Source organism: Phascolarctos cinereus, unplaced genomic scaffold, assembly GCF_003287225.1.
Source record: "Phascolarctos cinereus isolate Bilbo 61053 unplaced genomic scaffold, phaCin_HiC Scaffold_4;HRSCAF=312, whole genome shotgun sequence".
NCBI classification, from domain to species: Eukaryota; Metazoa; Chordata; class Mammalia; order Diprotodontia; family Phascolarctidae; genus Phascolarctos; species Phascolarctos cinereus.
Window position 1 is genome coordinate 396,303,758 of NW_027555847.1, and position 24,725 is coordinate 396,328,482.

At 35.9% G+C, this 24,725-nt stretch overlaps 1 protein-coding gene across 1 annotated transcript in view; it reads right to left on the reverse strand.

Annotated features, from left to right (window-relative positions):
* The window catches only part of LPCAT1 (lysophosphatidylcholine acyltransferase 1), a 161,838-nt gene that overhangs the window by 41,516 nt on the left and 95,597 nt on the right, over positions 1-24,725 (reverse strand). Inside the window, exons 6-8 of the mRNA XM_020976707.2 lie at positions 4,904-4,962; positions 3,168-3,202; positions 1,605-1,659 (exon numbers count right to left, since the gene is read on the reverse strand). Of these exons, the coding sequence (XP_020832366.1) occupies positions 1,605-1,659; positions 3,168-3,202; positions 4,904-4,962 (149 nt within the window). The remainder of the gene's footprint in view (positions 1-1,604; positions 1,660-3,167; positions 3,203-4,903; positions 4,963-24,725) is intronic.

Consider the following 24,725-nt stretch of genomic DNA (forward strand, 5'->3'; position numbering starts at 1 on the left):
TTACTTTCTCCAAAGGGATATTTATTTAGTAATATTTGATCAGTAGATTCTATTTTCTCATTTGTAAGTAATACTTTCTAGGATAATGCATTAATTTTCTACAAAAATCAACCCACTACAGGAAGTAGCAAATCTAAACCACATTTGTCTAATGAATAATAATAGCTCACACTTACAAAACACTTTAAGGTTCTTAATTATCCTTAAATTAATGGAATTTCTTTAAGGTCCACAAAGTATAAGCCTTAATTTTATATTAATTTCTCACTTCTACATTAACAAAAAAAATTTAGAGTTCTGTGATAATTCCTCCAGTTAAATAAAATCATTAATTTTTTATTGTTAACATTATTAAATACATTGGAAGAAACCAGCTTCACATAATCATCTCAGCCCACTGAAAAGGACAAACTATGGATGCATGCAGTTAAAAGCTAAGGTTTGAAAAACATATGAGAATCTTTAAACCATGATCGTGGTGTTTATCAAATTCCTAAATTTGATAATTCCTAAATGTGTTTAGTTCTAAACACATTTCTTTATATTTCTTTGGACTGATTACCATCAAATAGTTTTGTCCAAAGTATAGGATAACTAAACCACAGAATTTTAAGGTGGAAAGGTATTTTAGGATAAGTCACAATTACTTCTTTTAAGGTACCTTTGTGCTTTAAATTCCATGACTACCTAGTTCTCTAATTGAGGAGACTGGGGCTAAAGACATTAAATTACTTGCCCCAAATCCCACAACCAGTTAGAAGTAGAACCTGTAACCAGACCCCAGGTCTCCCGACTTTTAGTCTAATGTTCTTTCAACTATGTCAAACGGTCTCTTATTTCTTTCTTCCTATTATGATAAGGAACAAACCATTCCATTAAAATGACCTATTATTTCCTTCGTATAAAAAATTTGCTGTATTTAAAGCCCAGAAATATCACTTAAATATATCTACTTGTTAGACTTGGACTAATGTCATGATATAACACCTTGTAATGAGTTTAACTAACATTCTACTGAAACAAATTGGCCACAATGAAAACATTATCATTTTCTATTTCTGTACTATACAGGCAAGATTAATTTGGATGAGATCAAACAGAATTTAGCTGCTGATAGCTTATCTTTGTTTTTCAGGCTTAGAATCTTGACTATACCAACACCCTTGATAAAAACATGTCCAGAAAAATGTTGTTTATACTTAAAGGAATTCAGAAAATTTCATAAGTCTGGCAAACCAGGAATTGGCTATAACATTGATGGATTACTTTAATTGCCTAATTAAAAAAAGACCTAGCATATAAGCATCTTTGATGTTCAGTAGCATGAAATAGTGTTAGTATCAATATTAAAAGTGGAATATTTTAAAGAATTGTAACTTATTGCACAAATGCCTACTTATTATACACATAATACTTATAGTCATATTGATTGTAAAGTCAAAATTAAAAGAAGGATGAGTTTAGGGATAGGCTTCCTACTTGATTTAAAAAATCTTATCCAAATAATTTTAAATCCTGCAAGAGTCCATCTTGAAGTGTTTGTGAAACCCCTTGAAAGAGCCTTGCAGAACATAAAGAATATTTACCATTTCTTTTCTACTAACCTCAATTTCCACAAAATTATGAAACTGACATAGGGTAAGCCATAAAATCTTCAACCTTAAAAAAAGAAAGGACATACGTTGAACAGAAAGTGAATTTATTTTAAATTCAGTTTAAACACTGCAAATGCTGATGCCAGAATTTTGGGACAAAACTTCCCACTAGGTGGCACTGTTGTGTGTTTTAATTCTCATCATGAATTTTGAATTGTACCTTCAGCCTAAGGTTCAGTTGTTAAAATCCAATTAGTTGACAAAAAACATGAAAAAAGTTCTTTATCGAATTAAAGTAACTACTGTAGTATGAAAAGCACCCTGTTTTACTCCTTTAAAAATAACAATCATTGAATAAACAACATATTACTTCTCTTTTTCCTCCCATTAATACAGATGGTGATAATTATCTTCATTAAATAAATAGCACCTTCGCTAAAATTTCATCCAAATGTCTCATCATGACATAAAGGTGACCTTGGGTTTTGAAGGCTATGGTGGGAGAATGCAGGTTATAGCAAGTCCCACACAAAATGAGAAAGGGTTCAGATATAGGCCTGGTGATATGATAATGACAGATTGTATGGATGTTGTCTAAAGACCAGTCTGGTAAAGTGTGGAGAAGCTAGTGATCATTAAGCTGGACACTAGGCAATTATACTAGTCAAGGAAACTCATGTAATCATCTGCTATTGTGCGTGTGTGTATGTGTGTGTGTGTCTGTGCATACAGTATGTATAGAAAAGTGCCTATCATGATAAAATTAGAGACCTTTTGAAGCGCTGAATAAAATATACTAATCAAAATTAAAGAATAGTTATTCCTACTCTTCATTTGGGGTCCATTTAACTTAAATTCCCAAAGGATGGAAGTGCAGAAACAAGCCACCGTTTAAGTGTGTTCAACATTATTGTTATACTACAAGCTGTTATCAAAGTCATTTATTCTTTACCTCTGCAAATAAATTTGCATGGCATGTCATAGTGCTTCAAAAAGTACCCATAACTAGGGGGCAGCTAGGTGGCTCTGTGGATAGAGCACCCGCCCAGGAGTCGGGAGAACCTGAGTTCAAATCCGGCCTCAGACACTTGACACTTACTAGCTGTGTGACCCTGGGCAAATTACTTAACACCATTACCTAGCAAAAACAAAACAAAACAAACAAAAAAAGTACCCATAATTTCCTTGGTACCTTTTTGACCTTTATATGACCTTTAACATAAAAGTATATACTAGTGACTAGATCTGTGATTTTATTGGTATAGGGAATTTCCAGGTGAGGAAACTACCTACCAGTGCAGATTATTAGGTTCATGACCGTGTGTCAGTCAGGACTTGATGCTAGGGTCATCTTGGCTTTGAGACCAGCTCTATCCACAATACCGTGCTTCTCTGTGATGGAGGTGAGGCACAGTGGAAATAGTATGGGGTTAAGAATTTGTATGTCAGGGAGTTCTGCTGGCCACAGACATTTCCTCCTGGAAGTCCAATTCCTTTACCCTTCAATTGCATCACTCCTCTCTCTGGGAGCAACAACCCAAAAGAAATAAAAGAAAATTCAGACTGACTTACGCTCCAGGTCCTTGCCACGTCCAGGTAATTGTATCCTAAAGATAAATTCAATTGAATAAAATTAATTGATTAAAACTTAGTGATTTCAACTCTATATACCTTGTTGTATACTGTGGTATGACTATTGTGTTCTGGGTAAACTCATTTTGATCTTTGATTTATCTTTCACTTCTTCTGTTTCCTTTTGTTAAATAAAAATTGCCTCTCACATGGTTTTTCTTCACCCACTCCCAAGCCTGCTGTCTCAATCAGGGAGGGAAATGAAATATGTTTTCTTCAATATGTTTCTAACACTTCTGTGTCACAGCTCCACCACCACATTCCATTTACAAATGGTGAGTTCATTTGAAGACCTTGACATTCATTCCTGTGATCCTCTTCATACTACTGCCAATGTCTATTCTTGGGGCAACCCTTCCCCAGACTGCTCACATCTTATCACCAAATGGTCTTAAAAAAATTCAGTATCTGTACTGACCAAGTTATCTTGCCTCTACAGCCTTTCATCTTTATTCCACATGAGATACACATCATTGGGAGCCCACACCTTGGACTTCATCATCACAGGCTTCAAAATTTCTCAGAGTTCTAATTCAGGGTTACCTCATCTGACCACCAATTTATCTGCCATCTATATCACAAATATACTGTGCTCTAACCAGGATAACCTCTAACTGTTCACCTTTTCCCGTTTCACCTATATAATTAATTCCCTTTTGGCTTGAGTGCATTTAATTCTTAAATCTGATTTCAAGAACAATTACAGTCTTTTGTTTACCTAAAGTTCTATGATTTTCTTCTGAGCTAACCACAGAAATGCCCAATCCTGAATCACTGTTTAAATTTTTTAATTTCTGCTTAGTTGCTGAGTGGTACTGAAAGATGTGTAACCATGAAGATTTGGACCAATACAGATACATGTTAATGATAGCTTTGCTCTCTCTGTTGCTTAACAACACACACACACACACACACACACACACACACACACACACACACACACGACATTGTGGCTGAAAGAGCCTTAGAGGTCCAAACATGTTATTTGTTATTGTATAAGGGAAGAAACCAATGCCCAAGAAGTTAAGTGATCTGCTCAAGGAGACACAGTGACTAAGTGAGGTCCAGAATTCAGATCTCTTGATTGCTAGTACAAAGCTCTCTTTTTTTAAAATAACATTATAACTAGAGGAAATTCATATTAAAGAAAGTAAATCTAAATGTAAATCTTTATTATGCCCAAGGAGTAACCAAACAAAAAATATTTTTATATTTATTCTGAGAATGGCTGTTTGAAGGGAACGGGAAATCAGTGAATATGTATATATGTATGTATGTATGTATGTGTGTGTGTCTACACACACACACACACCTGGTCCATATAAAATATACGGAGGATTAAATTTTCTGAATGGGCATATAAGTTTATGTCATCTAAAGTTTCATTTACTGAAAGACTGAAAGGGATTAGTCAGTGTTTGGAACAAAAGGAATTTTCATTAATATGTAACTTGCACATTATGAACAACAAAACCTATTATGCCTCTCATGACTTCTTCTGGAAAGATGTGTTAAACTCAATCCATGGTACCCTAGAGAATTTCCTACAGCATATTTACTACTGTTGTGTAAACAAAAGCCAATGAAAATGCACCAAGGATACATTAATACTCATTACGACTCTAACCCTCAATTAACCGGCCTCAATGTTTAATCCACAAGTAAACAGAATTTACCAATTTGTTTGGGTATCGTAAAACTACAGGTTGAACAGGAACACCCGGAATAAACGCACCTAGAATGAAAAATCATATATATTAATCAGGTTTACTGTATAAAATAAGATGACCTAAAGTATTCTTTACTGATCCAACAACACAGTATTGTTGGATTTTACCACCTTAGTGTTGACTTGAAATTTCTTTCACCCACTTTCATAAATGGATTAAAAAGTGGAGAAATGGCTTCAACAGATAATATACACAATATAGTCCAGATCTTTTACTAGTTTAAAACTTCACTCAGACTTTCAGGACATCCTGTATACAAACACAACCTGCTTTGGCAAAGAATTCAATATACAGCAGATATACTTTGGATCTTTCCAAGGGTGTTTATTATTGGATGTTCTAGACAATGGGTGGGGAATCTATGGCCTCAAGACCTGGGCTAAACTATGGCACTATGGCACAGACCTGAAGGGATTAGAACACATGTCCTTAGGGGTCAGATTATCACTGGCTATGTATTTTCACAAAAGTTACAAATAAAAATATATGACAGACAGAAATATCATCATATTTTTCACCTATGCCTGACCCCAAAATCATGCTGACAGGGTCAAATCATAACATAGCTGGACACCAAGGCATTTTTATTTTTAATAGGTGCAAAATTTTACAGATATTGGAACTCAGGGACTTTGGCACATTTACCATGTGAGATCTGGAATTAAGGGATGGCATCCCACCCAAAGAATGGAGTCAAATATTTATGGCTGGGCAATTCCAGCATAATTACAAAATAATGCTATCTAAATTAATTTAGATAGTGCAATAAAAATCACTTCACAGAACTATGAAAAATAACAAAATTAATTTGGAAGAATAAAAGGTTAAAAATCTTAAGGGAAATAATGAAGAAGAAATAGGAATACAATGGACAGAGCTTTACTAGACATCAAAACTAAAACAGAAAACTATGTGAACGGAATAGACTAGATAACCATAAAACAGAAGCAATCAAAATTAGTAGCTGAAAAAATCTAGTCACGATGACTTCCTTAACAGAGGCAAAACAGCCCAGATTCCATATATCTATTTTAATAAAATCTTGAAATTTCTACCAGTCCAAATAATGATTCCTTAATTGTTTTTCATTGTCACAGTGGAGAGTTCAATCTGAAGGGCAAGGAGAAATGTCTCCCTTCTCTCCAAATGCTTGCTATAAAAGTTACAGGCATCAATAAAACATTTTTTTCTTTAAAGAGAGAACAAACAGATAAATGGTAGCTGTCTGGGACATAGTAGGCCTTAAGTTTGTTGACTTGACCACAAGACTATATTTTGAATTGATCTTAACTTAGGCTTAGTTTACAGAACATGATTTATAAATTAAATATAAAACTGGAGTCCATTGGTATCTTACAATAAATAATTTCCTATACAATAGAATTGTATGTAAGATGGGTCTTCAACCTTATCTAAGGGGATCAGTTATCAACCAAAGGACTAAAAAGACTTCATTATAAGACAGTTCTCAGTACGATCCCAGGGCAGAATGACAAAGAAGTTGTGGCATATCTCACATTAAATATATCATTCCTTATCAGAGTTTTTTATTATGACCACCACTCACAATAGCAACTGGCCTGCTCCCCAAATTATCAAACCTGTCCAAGGATGCAGCTTCCATGAGCTTTCATTGGTATTCAGGAAGAGTTCTGCCTAGCATTTGCATTCTATGTAGTAATATTTATATAGCTCTTGGAGGCTTAAAAAGCATTTTTCATATTATTATTTGAATATCTATCTATCTATCTATCTATCTATCTATCTATCTATCTATCTATCTATCTATCTATCTTCTATCTGTGAAAATAGAAAAAAATACCGATTTTCCCAAGATAGTAGACTCAAGTACTTCAGGCAGTAAACTCTTCCTTATTATGAAAACCACCATCACAAACAATATATCTACATTTTGAAGCCCTAAAGAATACACTGTACATTCTTCCTGCTCTTTTCTCAGTTCAGACCATTAAGGAAGTCATGAGTAAATACTCCTTTGGCAAGCAACTCTTCAACCAAGTGCCAAGTTTGCAACATTAGTCTTCTTCAACTTCAGACTGAAGCCTTTTGTACAATGATCCTACTGCTTAAACCTCACAGGAACAGATTCATTCTCAAAATGGATCCCTTGGACAACCCCAAATCAAAGCAGGAATGACACAAAGCAAACTGAAAACATCTTTGTAAACCAAACCAAAAATAATTCAAATTAAAGCTGAGTAAGTTTAAATATCACAGACAATGTTGCTTTTCCCATATAGTAGAAATTCAGGTATTGAAAGTACTTTCACATAAAGTCTGAGAGAAACATGATTACAAAAAAAAGATTTTATAAATCATTTAAACATGGACCTAACTACTGAGGGCATTAAATATGACGTCACTCTGGCAGGTCGCTGTGACTACGATTTCCAAGTTAGATTTCAGGCAATTAAGAGTCTGATCTTTGAACTGAGAGGAGAGGTAGAGAAAGAAAAGGAGAGGGAGGGAGACAGATGGACAGACTTTTTGTGGATGTTGACTAAATTACTGCTTTTTTAAACTAAAATAATCAACAAAACATTATACAACAAATTTGTCTTTTTTACATATAAAACTGGAAGACACTGGTATCCTATTACAAATAATTTCCTGTACAACAGAATTCTTTGTAAGATGAGTCTTAAACATTATTCAAGGGAGTTTAGTTACTAATGAACTTCATTATAATATTGTGCCTCAGTGTGACCTCCAAGGACAGAATGACAAAGAAACTGCAGCACATTTCACATCTATACAGTACTACTTGTCAGGGTTGTTTATTAAAACCACCACCCACTGTAGCAACTGGACTTCTCCCAAGACCCTCAAACTTGTCCAAGGATGTAGTTTCTATAAGTTTTCATTGGCATTCAGGGGGTAGTTCTGCTTAGCATATGAATTCTATTACCTCTCTCTTCCGTTCTCTGGTTTACAATCTCCTACTCCTTCCCTATGTATGGACAAGCAGCATAGTGTGGGGAGAAGAATCATTAGTTCTGGTATCAGAAAGATGGGATTCAAATACCACCTCTTATACTTACTAACTGGAGGACCTTGCTTAAATCACCTTACTTCCCTGGGCCAAAATGTTCTCATGTATAAAATGAAGGGGTAGGACTAAATGATTTCTGAGGTTTCTTCCCAGTTCTAGAACTATAATCCCATGTTACTGAGCAGTACTCAGCCCTTTGACCCACCAGAACCTCCCCTGAAGGAACCTTACATTACTTCAGGTTATTTTCAGAAAAAGATAAGTCTTTTCTGAAGAGGAAAGACTGCCATATTTTTTTTCTTCAGCAAATCTCTTTAGTTAGAACAGAAGTCTCAATGTTGGATAAGAGTGTAGGGTTTCTTCAGGTCTTGCCAACACCTTCTTATCTCAACATTCCTATTAACTCATTACAATGCTGTAGAAGAGATTTCTACAACTGTTAGGAGGCTGAACTACATGACTTTTAAGGCTCCCTTTTATTCTATGATTCCACAAAATAGTTCTCGAATATTACACTTCTAAAGGTTGGAGGGGTGGTGGATCCTAATCACCTGCAAAGAGGTCTTTGCAAGTAGCATGATTAAAAAGAAGTATAGCTATAGGGAAACTTAGAAAGAGGTGATGTTCCTATTCTAAAATGTTTCAAAGATGCAACCAATCAGCTCCCCTGGAGGGGGCAGCATGAATTCTGGAATCAGAAGATCTATGGTTGAATTCCAGCCCTGCCACAGATTAGCTGTGTAACTTTGAGCAAGTTACCTAAACCTTTATGAATTTTAGGTTTATGATTGATGATAAAGTGAATCCAATAGTTCTTTCACTAACTTCTTTATTAAACTGTTTTCAAGCTAAAATTGGCCAACTTTCATATTATTACAGTTTCTATATGTGACCAATAAAGATAGTCTTATGTTCCCAGATTATTTGGCTAATGCACAAGACAAAATCAGTAAAACAGATAATTAGCAAGTTTTTTTTAAAAATCAAGATGCCCATAAAATAATTTCAACAACAACAACAACAACAACAACAACAAAAAAAAGAGACCTAAGAGAAAAGATTAAAATTAACTATTGCTGCTATAGCATCTATATAGATAGGGATATGGATAGGTAATGGACCTGTAATTTAATTGGTAGAAGGAACTCTCAGGTGAGGAAACTCTATCTATTGATGGAATAGATAAAATTATTTTTCCAGGGTCAAAAACTCTGTACAGTTATCCCTTCCTCCATAATATAGAAAATCTGCATAAAAATTTTTGGCCCTCCCTTCATACCAGAGAAGTCCGATCTTTTTCTTTTTCTTTTATGGGGTGTTTACAATACCTCATTGTAAAATTTGGGTCAAATATTCGGTCATAGGCTCAGTGTTGGCTACTGGCCTTTGCCTGTCAGCTGCAGCTTCCATAAAACTCCCCCCAAATTCCCATTTAATTTCTTATGTTGACCTGTTGATACATCGAAACTGTGATGAGGGAAGTCACAATGTGGAACAGATAACTATATGTATCAGAAGGAGGAGTTAAACCTAGGTCTTCCTAGCTTTGAGCTCTCTATCCATTACTATCCATCTCTATCCATGCTGCCCTTTGAGTACAAGTTTTACAGAACAAATCCTTTTATTAAGGAGTTTGGATTCAGTCAAAGGATCACACTTGAGGACCTAGAGCGTCACATATGGCCTTGAGGTCAAAGGTTCCCCACCCCTGCATTATACCATAGTACCCTCTACTTGTATGCAATGTCCTTTAAACTAAAAGGTCAGCTTTAGAGATTGAAAGATAGCAGGGCATGTAACTGTAGTTTTAGATCAGTCAGACACTCAGGCAGCAGCTATAATTCTTAGGACTTCAATTAGAGTACCATTATTTGCAATGACTGGGTTTCCTAAGTACTAAATAAGAATAGGACTAAATTAAGAATACTGAATTTCTATCATGTTCTTAGTTGTAGGAGTCCTCTTGGTAGGAGTGAAGGGGAGTAGAGGTCTTCACTGTTGATTTAACATTCTGTTAAGAAGAAAATAAAGAAATATACTGATTAAGAGGACAAAACATGTTAGTAGCTGCTTTCATCTCCGGACCCACATTCACTCATTCATCACTGAGATAAGTCAAGCCTAGGGGTATTGTGCAGAATAGCCTTCTCCTTAGATTCAATGTTCCCATGTCTTCTTTTCAATGGGTTTCCTAGAATTTTTATTAAGAATTACAGATATGCAATGACTTAAAGGCAACATAACCCTTATTGTTATCCACACTATTCTCCCTGCCTAAAAATCTGGTTCCCCCTTTTCCATCCAAATTCCCAACAAGGTCAAGATTTGGCTCTTCTAGAAAACCTCCTCTGATTGCTCTAGTTCACTTTCATCTTAGTCTCAAAGTCTTATTGTTCAGGGAGAGGCTGAGTCACTCAAAGCCAGACCGCTGCTTTGCTTGCACAAATCACCATGTTTTAGGACTATGCTAGGTAACTCCGGCAGAACTAAATAAACACTTGACAGGATAATATGAAAGTCAACTGATTATCAGCCAAACTGTGGCTGTCCAAATAACATACCATGAAAGCATTATACTGTTTTTATCAGATTCTAAGAGGGAGTAAGAAAAGTTATATGCCTTATAAAATGACTGTCATTTTTCAGCAATAAAGCACTATTTTAGCAACCTCTAAAATTTGCCACCAGTAAAAAAAAAATCCTCTAGAAAAAATAAAAACAAACTCCAGCACACAACTAGGAGATGCCTAAAAAGGAGGCAGGAAATGAAGCCTACTAAAGAAGTGCCCCTTCATTTACAACTCTTGCTTATTACAAGATCAAGAAAGTACAATTTCACATTCCTGTCTCTTAGGGCCATGTGCTGTCCTATTTCCAAAAGCAGGCAAATGATTCCTTTTTCCTGTGACATGAGGTGGTTGTAGTTAAACACTGTAATTATCTTTGCTTGGCTTAACATACATGACAAGGCTGTTCCCTAATTAACAACCAACCCTCTCCACCCCCCTCCACCATTTTGCACTTAAAATCTTGCTTTTATTCTTTAAAAAAATGCTGGTCTTTAGAAAGTGTTTTGGGATATATAAAACATTTTTTATATGCACTATTTCATTGGGCCTCAGAATAACATTGTGGAATAATGCATACATATCTCTGTGGATGAGGAAACTGAGGCCCACAATGGTTATACAATTGTACAAAGTTACATAGTAAGTGGTAGGGACAGAACTGACCCCTCCAGATCTTAATTATACCAAATTTAACAGTCTTTCTTCTACTACCTCCCTGAATGGACTGAATGAACAACTTAAATTAACCTTAGAAAGTGTGTGAATTTTGACCACTCCTCATACTCTTACACTAGCTCCTGCCCTATCTTTAGAAACTCTACTTTTTTCGTGAGTAGTCTAGTGCTTTAGGTAGTCACACTGATCTACCAAATGAGAAATCAGGAATATTATAATTCCTTCAGATGAACAAAAGCTTGATTGCTAAATTTAAACATATGCTAATTTTTTTGTTTAAAATATTGATTTCTAAAGCGTAAAGCTGGCCTATTTACAAACAATTTCAGAAGCATTCCTTACAAATTACAGTCTATTCATTTGACTGATAACAGATATCTTCCTGTTCATCCAGACTACTGATTCTAAGTATTAAATAAGATCGTGCCCAGAATAAATAAGGACTCTGTATCTACCTTTTTAATGGCACGACAGACCAACATCCTACTATAGTCTAGATGAGCCACAATACTACCTAGTCATAGGTTGAATTTCAAAGCTAAACTTAAGTCAGGGTTTGGAGCTGTTGTTTAAACCTGTTTAAATATGTTTGTGTTCTCGAAGTCACTGTACTTCAAATGATCACACTATGAGGACAGTTTAGGAAGGGCTGAAAAGCCAATCCAGCACGTTCATTTAGCTATCAGCTGAACTTCTCTCTGTAAGCCACTCTGTCCTGGGAATGGACAAGTATCTCTTAGACTGATATAAAGAGCTAGGTGAACAGTGTTATCTAAATTCATTTTTAAGTATGAAGGTATGACCATTCAGTATTATACTTTAAAAAGCCTTTTCTTCCCAGGCTTACTGTGCCACATATGGAAGGAAGATCAAACAGAAGTACATGTGTATAACTAAATGTCAACTTATCCAAAAGCCATGAAATGCATAGCCAAATAACTATATTTCTCTACTAGGGAGCTATAAAGTTGATTTATTTATCACATTCAAAGTCTTTGAAAATGTATATGGCTTCCTTTAAGTATGAACTAAAATCCCACCTTCTACAAGAAGCCTTCCCCACCTCTCTCAATTCTAAAGCTTTCCCTGTGTTAATTATTTCCTATTTATTTTGTACACAGCTTGCTTTTTATATATTTGTTTGCATATTGTCTCCCCCATTAGATTGTGAGCTCCTTGGGGGAAGGGACTGCTTTTGCCTTCTTAGCAACATTTTTGATTCTGACTTCTTAGGATAGTGCCTGGCACACAGTAGGCACTTAATAAAGGTTTATTAGTTAATAAATTATTATACTCAACAAAGCAGAATATTCACCCCATCAATCACAACACTGTAAAGGAAAAGACACTGGTGCTATAGTGCTGGAGGGGTGAGCTGCCTTGCCCACATATGTTCTGTATGTATATGCTTCTCTTCTAGTATAGCCTAGAAGTATGCTCATTCTTCCCATTGATGCTATGAGTAGTTGTGGGAGAGCATGCTCTGGCTTATGGGAGGAATATTTTCTTACTATTACTCTTATGATGCCGTCTCAGTAAATGTCTTTTGTTTGAGCTAATTGAGTCTACTGACTGACTATTAATGGTACACACACCAGTTGGGGATTGTGAGTAAGAGTTTTAGAAATCTGGAGACACAGAGTGCCTTGAACCTACAAGCAGTTACCTCTTGGGGATCCAACTTACAATCTGCAAATACGAGTTGCAAAGGTATCCCAGTGTAGTGTTGCTTATCCTAGCAAAAATATATATATTTTTTAAAAGTATTCAAATTAAGTGATAAAATTAAAAGAATTTTAAAATTATATTTACCATGAAACATTACAATACTGACAAGTCACCTTTAGACAAGCATTATAACACATTTATTAAGCACTTGTAAATATCAGCAACTATGCTAAGACTGGGAAAACAAAGAAAGGCAAGTTTCCCTCAAGGAGCTTACATTCTGATGTGGAAACAACGCATAAATAAATGTGTACATACAAGATACACACCAAGATGAAAGGTAACTTCTGAGGGAGAGGTACTAGCAGTTTGGAGGAATAGAAAAGGCTTCTTGCCAAAGGTGACATTTAAATGGAGTCTTAAAGAAAGATGAAAGATGGAGTGTTATGTGAGATGAACAGCAAGCAGGGTAACATGGGAGGTTTTCTCCACTCACAGAGGAGAAAAAAAGTGATAAGATTGGAAAGATAGGAAGGGGTCAGGTTGTGAAGAGCTTTAAACGCCAAAGCCTGTTATGTTTTATCTTAGAGGTAAAGGTTAGCCTCGGGACCTTACTGAGCTTACTGAGTAGGGAGGAAGGTGACACAGTCTTCCCGGCACTTTGGGGAAGTCACTTTAGCAGCTGTGTGGAAGATGGAATAGAGTGGGGGAGAGACTTAAGACACAAAGACCAACTAGAAGGCTACTCCAACAGTCCAGGTGACTGGACTAGAAAGATGATAGTGGCTTGAACTAGGGCAGAAGTGAGGTAAGTAGAAGGAAGGTGATAACATTTGGCAGAAGATTGGATAAGTGGCACAAAGGTTAAGAATTTGGGTGGTGGGGAGGACGCTGATGCCTCAACAGTAATGGAGAAGTTCAGGAAGAGGGGAAGTGAAAAATAACGAGTTCTGTTTTGGACATTTTGAGGTTGAGACGACAATAGAATATCCAGTTTGAAATGTCCAATAAACAGATGGTGAGGAGGATGTGGAGCTCAGAAAAGAAACTAGGGCTAGATATATGTACACACATACATTCATGTGTCAGAATTACCAGTACAGAAATGATGACTGAACCCAGGAGAGGTGATGAATGCATCAAGAAAGATAGTATAGAAGGAATATAGAAAAGACTCTAGGACAGAACACTGGGGGATGTCAATAGTTAGAGGAGGAAGATCCACCAAAGGAGAGTGAAAAGGAGCCATCAGACAAGCAGGAGGAAAACCAAGAAAAGCGTCATCAGATCTGAGAGAGGAGACAGTAGCCATAAGGAGAAGGTAACCAAAAATGTCAAACTGTCAACTAACTTAAAGGAAAACCAAACTGGTGAAATATTGATTGAGCACTCACAGTATGCCAGCCACTGAAATGAATTACTGTATAACAATAAAAACAGCTGACATTTATATGGTGATTTAAGGTTTACAAATTGCTTAGCATATGATATTTCATTAAATACTCAGAACATTACTGTAGGATAGGCACTGCAGGTACTATTTGTCTATATTTCACAGATGTGGAAATTGAGGCTTAAAAAGGGTAAGCGATTTTCTTGTGGCCGTATACACATGGCAATTTTTGGGGAGTGGGATTTGAATTTGGGTCTTTCTGATTCCAAGTCTAATGTCTTGTACCTTATGCCACATTGCTCCTCTAAACAGCATATCTTTGAAGTTTATTTCTAAGCATAAATTAACATTTTAAACTATTTAGGAGGCCAAATGAAGTTATGTAACAATTTTTTTTTCATGACATTTTATTGTTCTTATTATGGCGAGGAGAGTAGCATCACTCTATGTCACTTCTCGGAAGTATATTTTGTAAAGATAAATTTGGAATTGGGAATAAAGATATGAGCTTATCAGATGAATTTCAGCAAGTATAATGAATGGAATAGCACTGAGGGGTGGAGGGAGATAGGAGAATAAAGAAAGTGGAAAAGAGATTTTCTTTATATACTAAAGCTCCTGAAATTAACTATGTTATTTGAATTTTATCTGAAGATGAGTAGAGGACAGGTTCCTTGAGAATGTAGTTGAAGTACAGAGAAATTTTTAAAAAAAACACTATTTTGGGACTCAGATGAAAGGAATTTGATTAAGAGAAGGGATATGTCTAAACCCTTATGAAAGAATATGTAGTACTATTTAGAAAGGGGTTAAGTGCAGAGGATGAGAGAGAGAGACAGAGACAGAGAGAGAGAGAGAGGAGAGACAGAGACAGACAGAGAGGGAGAGAGAAAAGTTGAATATGACTAGTTGTATCTAAACTGATTTGCAATTTCGGAGGAAAGGGCTAGTAACACTGACAACAAAAGGTACAGGAACAAATACAAAGGCTTATAACAAGCAGCAATAGTGAATAAGAGCAAGAGCGAAACTTAAGAGATACTTGGTAGAGGGGGCTGCTTGGGAACAGAAACGTAGATCTTAGAATTAGTTATGTCAACTGAATGTAAAATGATACTCGCTGACTCTACTTCCTCTCCTCACATTCACTTCTCAATCCAGCTTTTGACTTCAGACTCAATGAAAGTGATCTCTCTAAAGTTATCAAAGTCTTTTCTTAGTTCTAATCCCTCTAGACCTATCTGAAGCATTTGACACCATCGACTACCTCTTCTTTTGGATATACTCTCCTCTTTGTTTTCAAGACCCCACTTTGTCCTGGTTCACCTCCCATTCGTCTGACCACTCCTCAATCTATTTTGCAGTTTTGTTATCAATATTATGCCCCTAATTGTGGGTATTCCCCCAGGTTCCATCCTGGGACCTCTTCTGTCTCTATACTTTTCTCTTGGCAACTTTGTCAGCTTCCATGGATTTAACTATCACCTCTATGTATATGACTTCCATCTCTCTCTCTCTCTCTCTCTCCCACTCCCATCTCAGATCTCTCCTCCAAGCTTCAATCCCAGATGACCAACTGTCTATGAGGCATTTCAAACTGGATTTTCCAGAGACATCTCAAAATCAATACATCTAAAACGGAACTCATCATCTCCCTACCCCCCTCAAAAACAAACAAACAAACTCCAAACCTCCTTCTTCCAAAGGCAATATCATCCTTTTAGAGTCTCAGGTTTATAATCTTTGCGTAATCCTCAACTACATACTCTTCTCACCCCACATAGCAATCGGTTTCTAAATCTTGCCATTTCTACCTTTGCAGTATCTCTTCACTCACACAGCTGTGACCTCACTTTACTCTCTCATGACCTTTCACCTAGATTAGTACAACAGCCTCACGTCCCTGACCACTCCCACCATACTAAACACCAATACCAAAGTCAATATCCCTTAAGTGCAGATTTGACTGTGTGACTGATTTCTCTATTCAACCAACTCCAATAGCTTCCTAATATAAACTCGTCTGTTTAGCTTTTTAAAACCCTATACAACTTGGCTCCAACCCATCCTTCTAGCCTCTATGGATACTACTTGTTCTCCCTACTCTTCACTGCAGCCAAACTGGCTTTCTTTTGATTCTTCACTCAAAACACTCCCTCCTCCCTACTCCATAGTTGTGCACTGGCCTATCTTCCCCTCTAGGGGTATACCCCTATATAACTGGAGTTCATCTTCAAGCTCGAGGTGTACGTGTCCAAGCACCTGGGGTAAATCCTCAGGCTCTAAGGGTTCACCTCCAAGTCCCAAGCATTTACTCTGCAAACTCAGGAAGGCATTCCCCAATTTCTATGCTGCCAATGTTGATACCTCCTCTTCCCTCAGAAGGCCCTGAAAACACTCCTTCACCTCCACCAACCAACTGAAAAGCTCTTCCTCCTGCCTTAGCAAGTTGGTTTTTATTTACATTATATCTTTTTCCCAAAGACAAGTTTGGTGCTTTCTTACAACGGTTTGAAGGCTGTTCTCAATGTTGACTAGACAGGTATCTACCTTGTTTACACTGAAAAAAAATGTTCATAGAGTTCCTCTATTCCTTTAAGATGCAGTTAAGGCACCATCTTTTGCATGAAGCCTTTGCTGAAACTCTCAAATCTTAATGCTCTCACTTTAAAACTATCTTCTATATATCTCATATGCATCTATATAGATATACTTATGCATATATTTATTGTACTTGTTTCTCTCATTAAAATGTGAGCTTATCGTGAATAGGGATTATTTCGTTCTTTGTACTTACACCCCTAGTGCTTAGGCACAGTGCCTGGCACATAAGAAGCATTTAAATAAGTATTTATTGATTGATAAGTAGGCACTGCTGGTAGCAGCCAATAAAGCATCCAGGGTGAACATAGGGAAACGAAAGCAAAGCATGTAGGTTTGATCCTAAGGGATACTGCTAATGGGAGAGAGGCTTCAGGGATCAGAGCATAATGATACCACACAGGAGAGTCATTTTGTAAAATCAAAATCAACAATATTTCCTAGTAATTCAAAAGAATGCTTTTTATTAATCTGGAAAAGTTGGATTTACTTTGTGATTTTGATTCTTATCTAAAGTAATAGTTTAAGTTGCCAAAAAGTTAAAACATACCATTTTGGAATCTGGATGTGAAATTTGTGGACAATGACTCTTCTATAATAGTCAGTGCTCAATTACCTACACTAAAGAAAAAAAGCATTGGGATAATATAGGATATTGCACAGTAAAACAGAGCAGTAGCCAGTCCCAGACAAAGAAAGATGAGATACAGGTACATTTTGCTTTAAGGAAATTTAATCTATGAAATTTTAATAAAATATTTAATAAAATTGTGAAATTTTCAGTTTGCTTCAGTACTAGCACTGCTTATCTTCAGCATCACCTTGATCTAGTGCAGGTAGTGGTGAACTCTAAAAATGCTTTGTAGAATATGAAACTGACTAGGTGATCACTTGGAATTCTTGGGAGAAGAGAAGGGGACATGAGGAGGATGAGGATAAAGGAGCTGCTAATAAATGGCAGAAAGAATGAACAAAAGCAGGCTTTTAACTGGAAAAAAAACCCATACAATTAACTAACAACTTAATTAATATTATAAAAAATGGGAAGCTGCTATTGCTTGTTTTCTGTTTTTGTTGAAAGTACAACTTTCACTGAAATCACTGAGCAGATTTTATTATTAATAACACCTTAAATTTACATGGTGACACAACTTATTAAAAAATAAAAACTTTCATGAACATTGTATTTGACATACAGAACAATCTTGTGAGATCATCAGGGCAGGCATTATGTTCTTCATTTTACAGGTTGGGAAATGAAGCTCAAAAAGGTTAAACGTCTTACACTACTATTAAGTAGCAGACAGCCAGTACTCAAACTCAGATCTTCCAAATTCAAATCCAATGTTCTAGTCCATGCTCTTTTTTTCTTAACCCTTAGGAGTTTCTTCCTCTTTAAAAGGCAAGTCAGTGAGAAAACAAGATTTTATTTACAGAATTTTGCTTTAAAAGAAAATTTTATGAGGATGGTGTGACTATAAAGCATTGAGCTGGTTTTCATTTCAAACTTAAGATTCTCAGTCGCACTACTTGATAAAAGACCTGGGTTCCAATTGACTTTTAGAACTTATTAGCTAAGTGTCTATGAACAAATCAATTGACCTCATTAAGACTCAGTTTCCTTATCTGTAAAATGGTGAAAATTTAGATTTGCATTACCTACTTGACAGGGATATTGCAAATAAAGAACTTTCTAAGAGTCTCTTGCTTCTTTTACTCACCTAATAATGATAGTGTCTAAGCCAGTGTTTTGTATAGAAAGAGACCCAGAAGGATTAAATACAGTAAGTAAAGACTGATCAAATTGGTTAAGAGATCCTAGGAAAAATGCCTCCAAAATGATAACAGTAGAATTCAAATATATATTGGGGAGATTATCTTAGTCGACCTATTTTTTTTTTGGTATGAAACACAAATGTCCTAATAAAGGGGATTCATGGATGTCCCTCAAAAGAGTACCCCTCCAAGGAGTCAAAGACTCTTTTGTCATTTTGGTGAAGCTTGTGGATCCTTTCTTCAAATAATATTTTTAATTGCATAAAATCCAATAAATGTGATTACACATATTTATCCTCTGCTCCTTTCTTCCTTCTGCTTTTACTTCTGTAACCACAATCAAATAAATACTCCCACTACTATTGGAAAAGGCATATCATGTTTCCACTCACCATCTCTATAACTTTCCAAACCAAAATACCCCTCTTTCTGGCCACTACTCTCCTAACTGTGCTTTTCCCATCATTAGAATAAAAAATTCTCGATGGCAGATCAAGATGCCTTTGCATTCACTTTTGTGTCCCCAATGCTTAGTACAGGGCTACGGCACACAGTAAGTGCTTAATACATTTAATCCCTCCCTTCTTCCTTCCCTTCCTCTCTTCCAACCATCCGTCCATCACTCAAGTTAAATAGATAACCAATGATAGCCATGAGAACACTAGGAAAACTACACCTACTAAAATTTTCAATATCAACCTTTATGAAATGGACATTGCTGTCAAAGAAATAATATGTTCTGTTTACTAGAGTGTGTTGAGGGATATTGTCAATATTTTTTTGCCTAGAAGCAAAGAAATCCAAAATATCCAGTATCTCCCAAAATACAAGGTCACATAGAGCTTAAACAAAACAAAACAAAAAGCAAGCAACTGAAATTAATAATTAGATTACTTCTTTTTTTTACTAGATAATTATTTTCTGTAAATATATGCTTTTAAAATTTTAGTGTTTATATAGTTCTTATTACTACTATGTTGTGGACACTGATTTCTTTAAGGAAACATATACTTCAATATTTTGATGGACTATGAGCTCAATTGGTACAGATTACAACCCACTTATGCTTTCTTATAGTGGGCAATTTTCCTCCATGTAATTACAGATGCTTCAGTAGATTGCCCCAGATGAGCCACCCTATGTGCTAAAGGCATACCAATGCAGCAGTCAGGCAGCCCATTTGTTTTCCTCACTTTTGCCACACAACCAATCTTTCTTATCCTCACTAATAGCCCTTATATCACTTTCTGAATAAATGCTATAACTGGAATATGCTGTATCTTACCTACACCTACTATACCAAGCATCTTGGGTAATTTGCAATTTGGGGTACTCAGAAACTGTGGTGTTATGAGACTTACAACAGTATAGCATTGCTTAAAGAATATCTGGGTTGAAAAGATAGATTTTCGAACTGAGGAAAGAGCTTTGAACAATGAAAAGCTCTATACAATTCCCAAATACAATTTAGACCACTCACTTCCTTTTATTTATTTATGGGACCTAATCATCATTCATCTACATGTCCCAGTTTGAACAGGCATTTTTCAGCCGTTAGGTTATTCTTCATGGATTTTTAGGTTGATTTCTCTTCAATAATTACGGATCTCAGGGAATAAGCCCCACAATGCTCTGATGCAATCAGCATAATATCATTCACAAATGGGGCATCTGGAAGACCACACCACTGGTAGAAAACCCCTGTCATTTACATTTTGTGCAAGCTAGCCTCCATAAAAGTGGTGAATAGCTTTGGCAGGTGTCCATTTCTGTTTTATGCCTCAATTGACATAAATAATCAGAGGACTGTTGAACAAAATTCTCTTTGTGGGTTGCTTTTATCAAAGAATCTTATGTGATAGTAACATACACATGTTAGATTCATTGTTGGAGGACACTCTGTGAGACTGCATTTTGCTGTGACTATGAGCTGTGAAAATCACTCATGGTTTTTTGTAAACAAGAAATATTAACTACAGCAAGCTCCTGTATTTCTTTGTACCTTTAAATCAATTGTAATTGTAAAGATATGGTCTACCGTAGAGAATAATTTGAGATTCCTATTCCCTTTTCTTATTTTCATCTGTGATACACTCAATGCAGCTATAGCTCATTCACATAAAGATACTATAAAAGTGAAAAAAATACATATTTATCAGTAGCTATTGATGTTGTTTTTAAAATACTAATATGATTTATGATCCCTGTTCTTTTTATGTCTACCTCTCCCCAATAGATTTTGCAAAATACCTCCTCGTTACTTTCAATATTGTATGCCTTCTATCATGTATTTCCTCAATGTATACCTAGTCTGGTACAGTCACTTTTTCCATAAAGTTCTACTTTTATTTCTTGATAAAGCACATTGGGGACTGTGATGGTAAGATCCAAATGTGGTAGTTCCTCTGTCATTGGTAATGACTAGATAAACTGAAAGATAAAGTTAAAAAAGCCCAAATTTAAGATGCAGATGAGAACATAAGGGTGATCTAATCCAACCCCCTAATTTTTCAGCTGAGGAAATAGAAACATGGAAAGGCTAAGTTACTCAATCAATACTGTCCTGGTCAATGGCTGACCTGAGATGAGAATCCAAGTCTAAATTCCCAGTCCAGTCTTCTTTTTATGGTGGTATACCAAAAGCTTTAAAGTATAATTTTTCTTCAGAATACTGAGAAATTCACCATAAAAATATCTATATACCCCAGGAACTAAGTTTATAACTAATAAGCAAAATCAGATTATTTCTCACACCAAGAATGAAAAGTTAATTGAGTATATAACAACTTAGGCACAAATTCCCACAGAGAAGTAAAAACATGCCTCCTCTAATTGAGAGAGCTAAAAAAGAAGAAAAAGAAAAAAGTTGGATTTTGAAGAGTGTAGAGACCAGATATGTAACAGAATTTAGTAATAAGAAGAACCTTATAAATGCAATCAGCCTTATTATTGATATAAACCTTCTAGATGTAGGTTGTTGTTTTTTTAAGAAAAAGCAATGTGTCAGCAAGATGAAATTATACTACTATATGTTTCACTTCCTGAGGGATGGAGGCTCTTGTGTCTAGTAACAGCCCTTCAGCTTTATGCTACGTAACAGGCTTAAATTTCAAGCGCTCACAGATTAGCCTATCAACAAAGGTCATTTGCATTTTTAGAAATAGCTCAACTCTCTGATGTTCAAATTATAAAATATAAAAAAAAATCTTATTCAAATACACAAATATCAATATGTAGATTTTTGAAATGAGAAGAGACAATTGCTCAAGAATGAAAAGTCAAAGGTAAAGTTGAAGGCATTAAATGAAATTACTACAAATTAATTTTAATTCCTGGGAAATGTAACAAGTATTCTCCAGTGAACTGAATGAACTCATAAAGAAAAAGCCCTCTTATTCCAGCAACAATGTTTGTGGTCATAATAACATGCAAAGTTTTCACAGTTAATTATTCCTTTTACTTTTCCAATTAATAAGCATTTATTTCATCTCCCTCCTACTTTACCAACCATTAAGAATAAATAAATGAAGGAAAAAGGAAACCCTCATAACAAACATACATATTCAAGCAAAACAAACTCCCACACTGGCCAGTCTAAAATTCTATTTCTCATTCTGCATTTTAAGTCTGTAGCCTCTCTGGTAGGAGGTGTATATAGAATGCTTCATCTCTGGTCCTCTGGGTACTGTGATTTGTCATTGCTTTGATCAGAGTTTTAGTCTTTCAAAGATTTTCATTATAAATTGGCATTTGTATTTTTTTTCTCCTAATTCTGCTCACTTCACTCTATATCAAGTTCAAAGAGATCTTCAATTCTGAAATGTCATATTTATTATAAAACAATAATATTCTATTATATTAATATATGCTATTTTGTTCAGCCATTCCTCAATTTGTGAGTATCCTCTTAGTTTTCAGTTTTGTTTTTGAGAGGTGATACACATATTCTTGCACATACAGGGAGTATATGCCTAGAAGTGGTATTCCTGAGTCAAAGAGTATGCACAGTTTAGTGACTTTGGGGACATAGGCACAAATTCCTTATTAGAAGGGCTGGAACAATTCATATCTACATTAACAGTGCCATTTGTGTGATCACAAATCTAGTTTTGTCCACACCAAATCCAATTTTTTTCCAGGTACCCCTTTATTTTCCAGTACATGTATATAATAAAAATAGAGCAGTCACAGCGTGTATAGAAAACCACAAGGATCTGTAAGGACCTCACACTTCTCACTCTGGTGTGCCATTACTAGAAAGTGCCCATTACTCTCTGATTTGGTCTGCTAACTCTAACCTGCCCTTGTCTGGCAGGCCTAGATTCTAAGAGAAAGACAGTTATCCTCACATTCTCTCAGGGTGCTAGGGGTAACCTTGTTAAGGGAAAATGCACTTCTACTCACCACTCCAGCTTCTGATCCCCTAACTGATGCATTTGTAGGTAGAAATATCTATATAACCAGCCACTTACACAGGTACACTCATGTAGTACATAATCTTTTATGCAACCATATGTTCACAATAATAACAGTCTTAGATCTTTAACATAACCATTTATTTAACAAAAAGGTGAAAGAAATAATAATATCATGGATATTTAGGTGATCATAGAAATTATATATATATATAAACCTGAATCACACTCTCCAATCAATACATTCATTGTCTATGGTGAAGAGTGGGCACATACATAGAAACCTGTCAGGGACACACATCAGAGAGGAAGACCTATATGTTTAGGGTAAAACACAACTCTGAACTATTGGATTTGATGTCATTAATCCATTCAGGAACATGTCTACCACAAAAAAATTTGCTTCTCAGCAAACTGGCCGTTCATCACTATTCACCCACTGAATGGCTCTTTCCCACTCTTCATCTGGACAAACTGTTTTTTCCTCTCTTCTCTACTCAAACATAGCACTCACAAGCCCTTGCAATTCACCATCACACTTAAAAGTGTATTTAAAAAGTTTTACCTCTTAACATATACAGCACTTCTCTTTAACCCAGAAAATCAGTAAGCTTATCAGACTAGCTATCTTTGGGCTACACATACCAGTCAAGCCAGTTATCCATGCATCCAGATGCTATGGTGCCCAATTAGAATGGGGCTTATAGCAAGACAACTCAAAAACCTAGTCAAGTCACCAGGATACTAAAGCATTTGCAAAGCCTCATCTGGTTTTCCTTCTCATGCCAGAGGTGGCAGCAGAGAGCAACAGGCCTTTACGAAAAGTTTCTCCTCACTTCAAATCTAGGTGGTACTAAAGGGTAATGCATAGCTGCCACATGCTTGACCAGTGAGATCAATTTTCTCTCCCACTAATCAGGAATCATTTACCTGAAGCCTTTTGTCAGATGACTGCTTCTAACTGTCACAGCTCCAACAGTTTTTTCATCCCACCTCCCCAGGTTCTTCTCAAGTGCCTATACCTAATTCCTACTTCTAGTCAATGGCTAAAATGAGAGATTTTTTTGACTCTCAGTCTCATCTTTCATTTAAAAAGCTGTATGTAACTCCTCCAATTTCCCCAACCAGATCAACAGTCCTTTTAAAATTATCCCTCCGTCACTAAATGTTTATTCTCTCTCTCTCTCTCTCTCTCTCTCTCTCTCTCTCTCTCTCTCTCTCTCTCTCTCTCTCTCTCTCTCTCTCTCTCTCCCCCTCCCTCCCTCCCTCCCCCTCTTCAGTTACAAAATACTTCTATGTGAATGAGTTGATGTATCACAATACATTCTAATTCTGAAGAAGTCAATACATTCTTTGGTGTCTGAATTTGTTTCTTTGCATTTCTTCAGTTTAAAAAAAAATTAATGAAAGTTCTTTTTCTGCCTCCTTAAAACATCATACTGTTTACATACGAGCAAAGGATCATTCTACATCATTCACAAAGTGATGAATTTATAAATACATCATAGTTCATTTTATGTCTCAATCTGTTTCAAATCCTATCTGAAAGCTGAGTTTTTCCAAACACATATATTAGCAGTTTTTACTAAAATCAAGTTCTCTTCCTGCTCTCTTTTGGTTTAAGAATGTTTATCTAATAACAATGGTGATGCCATAT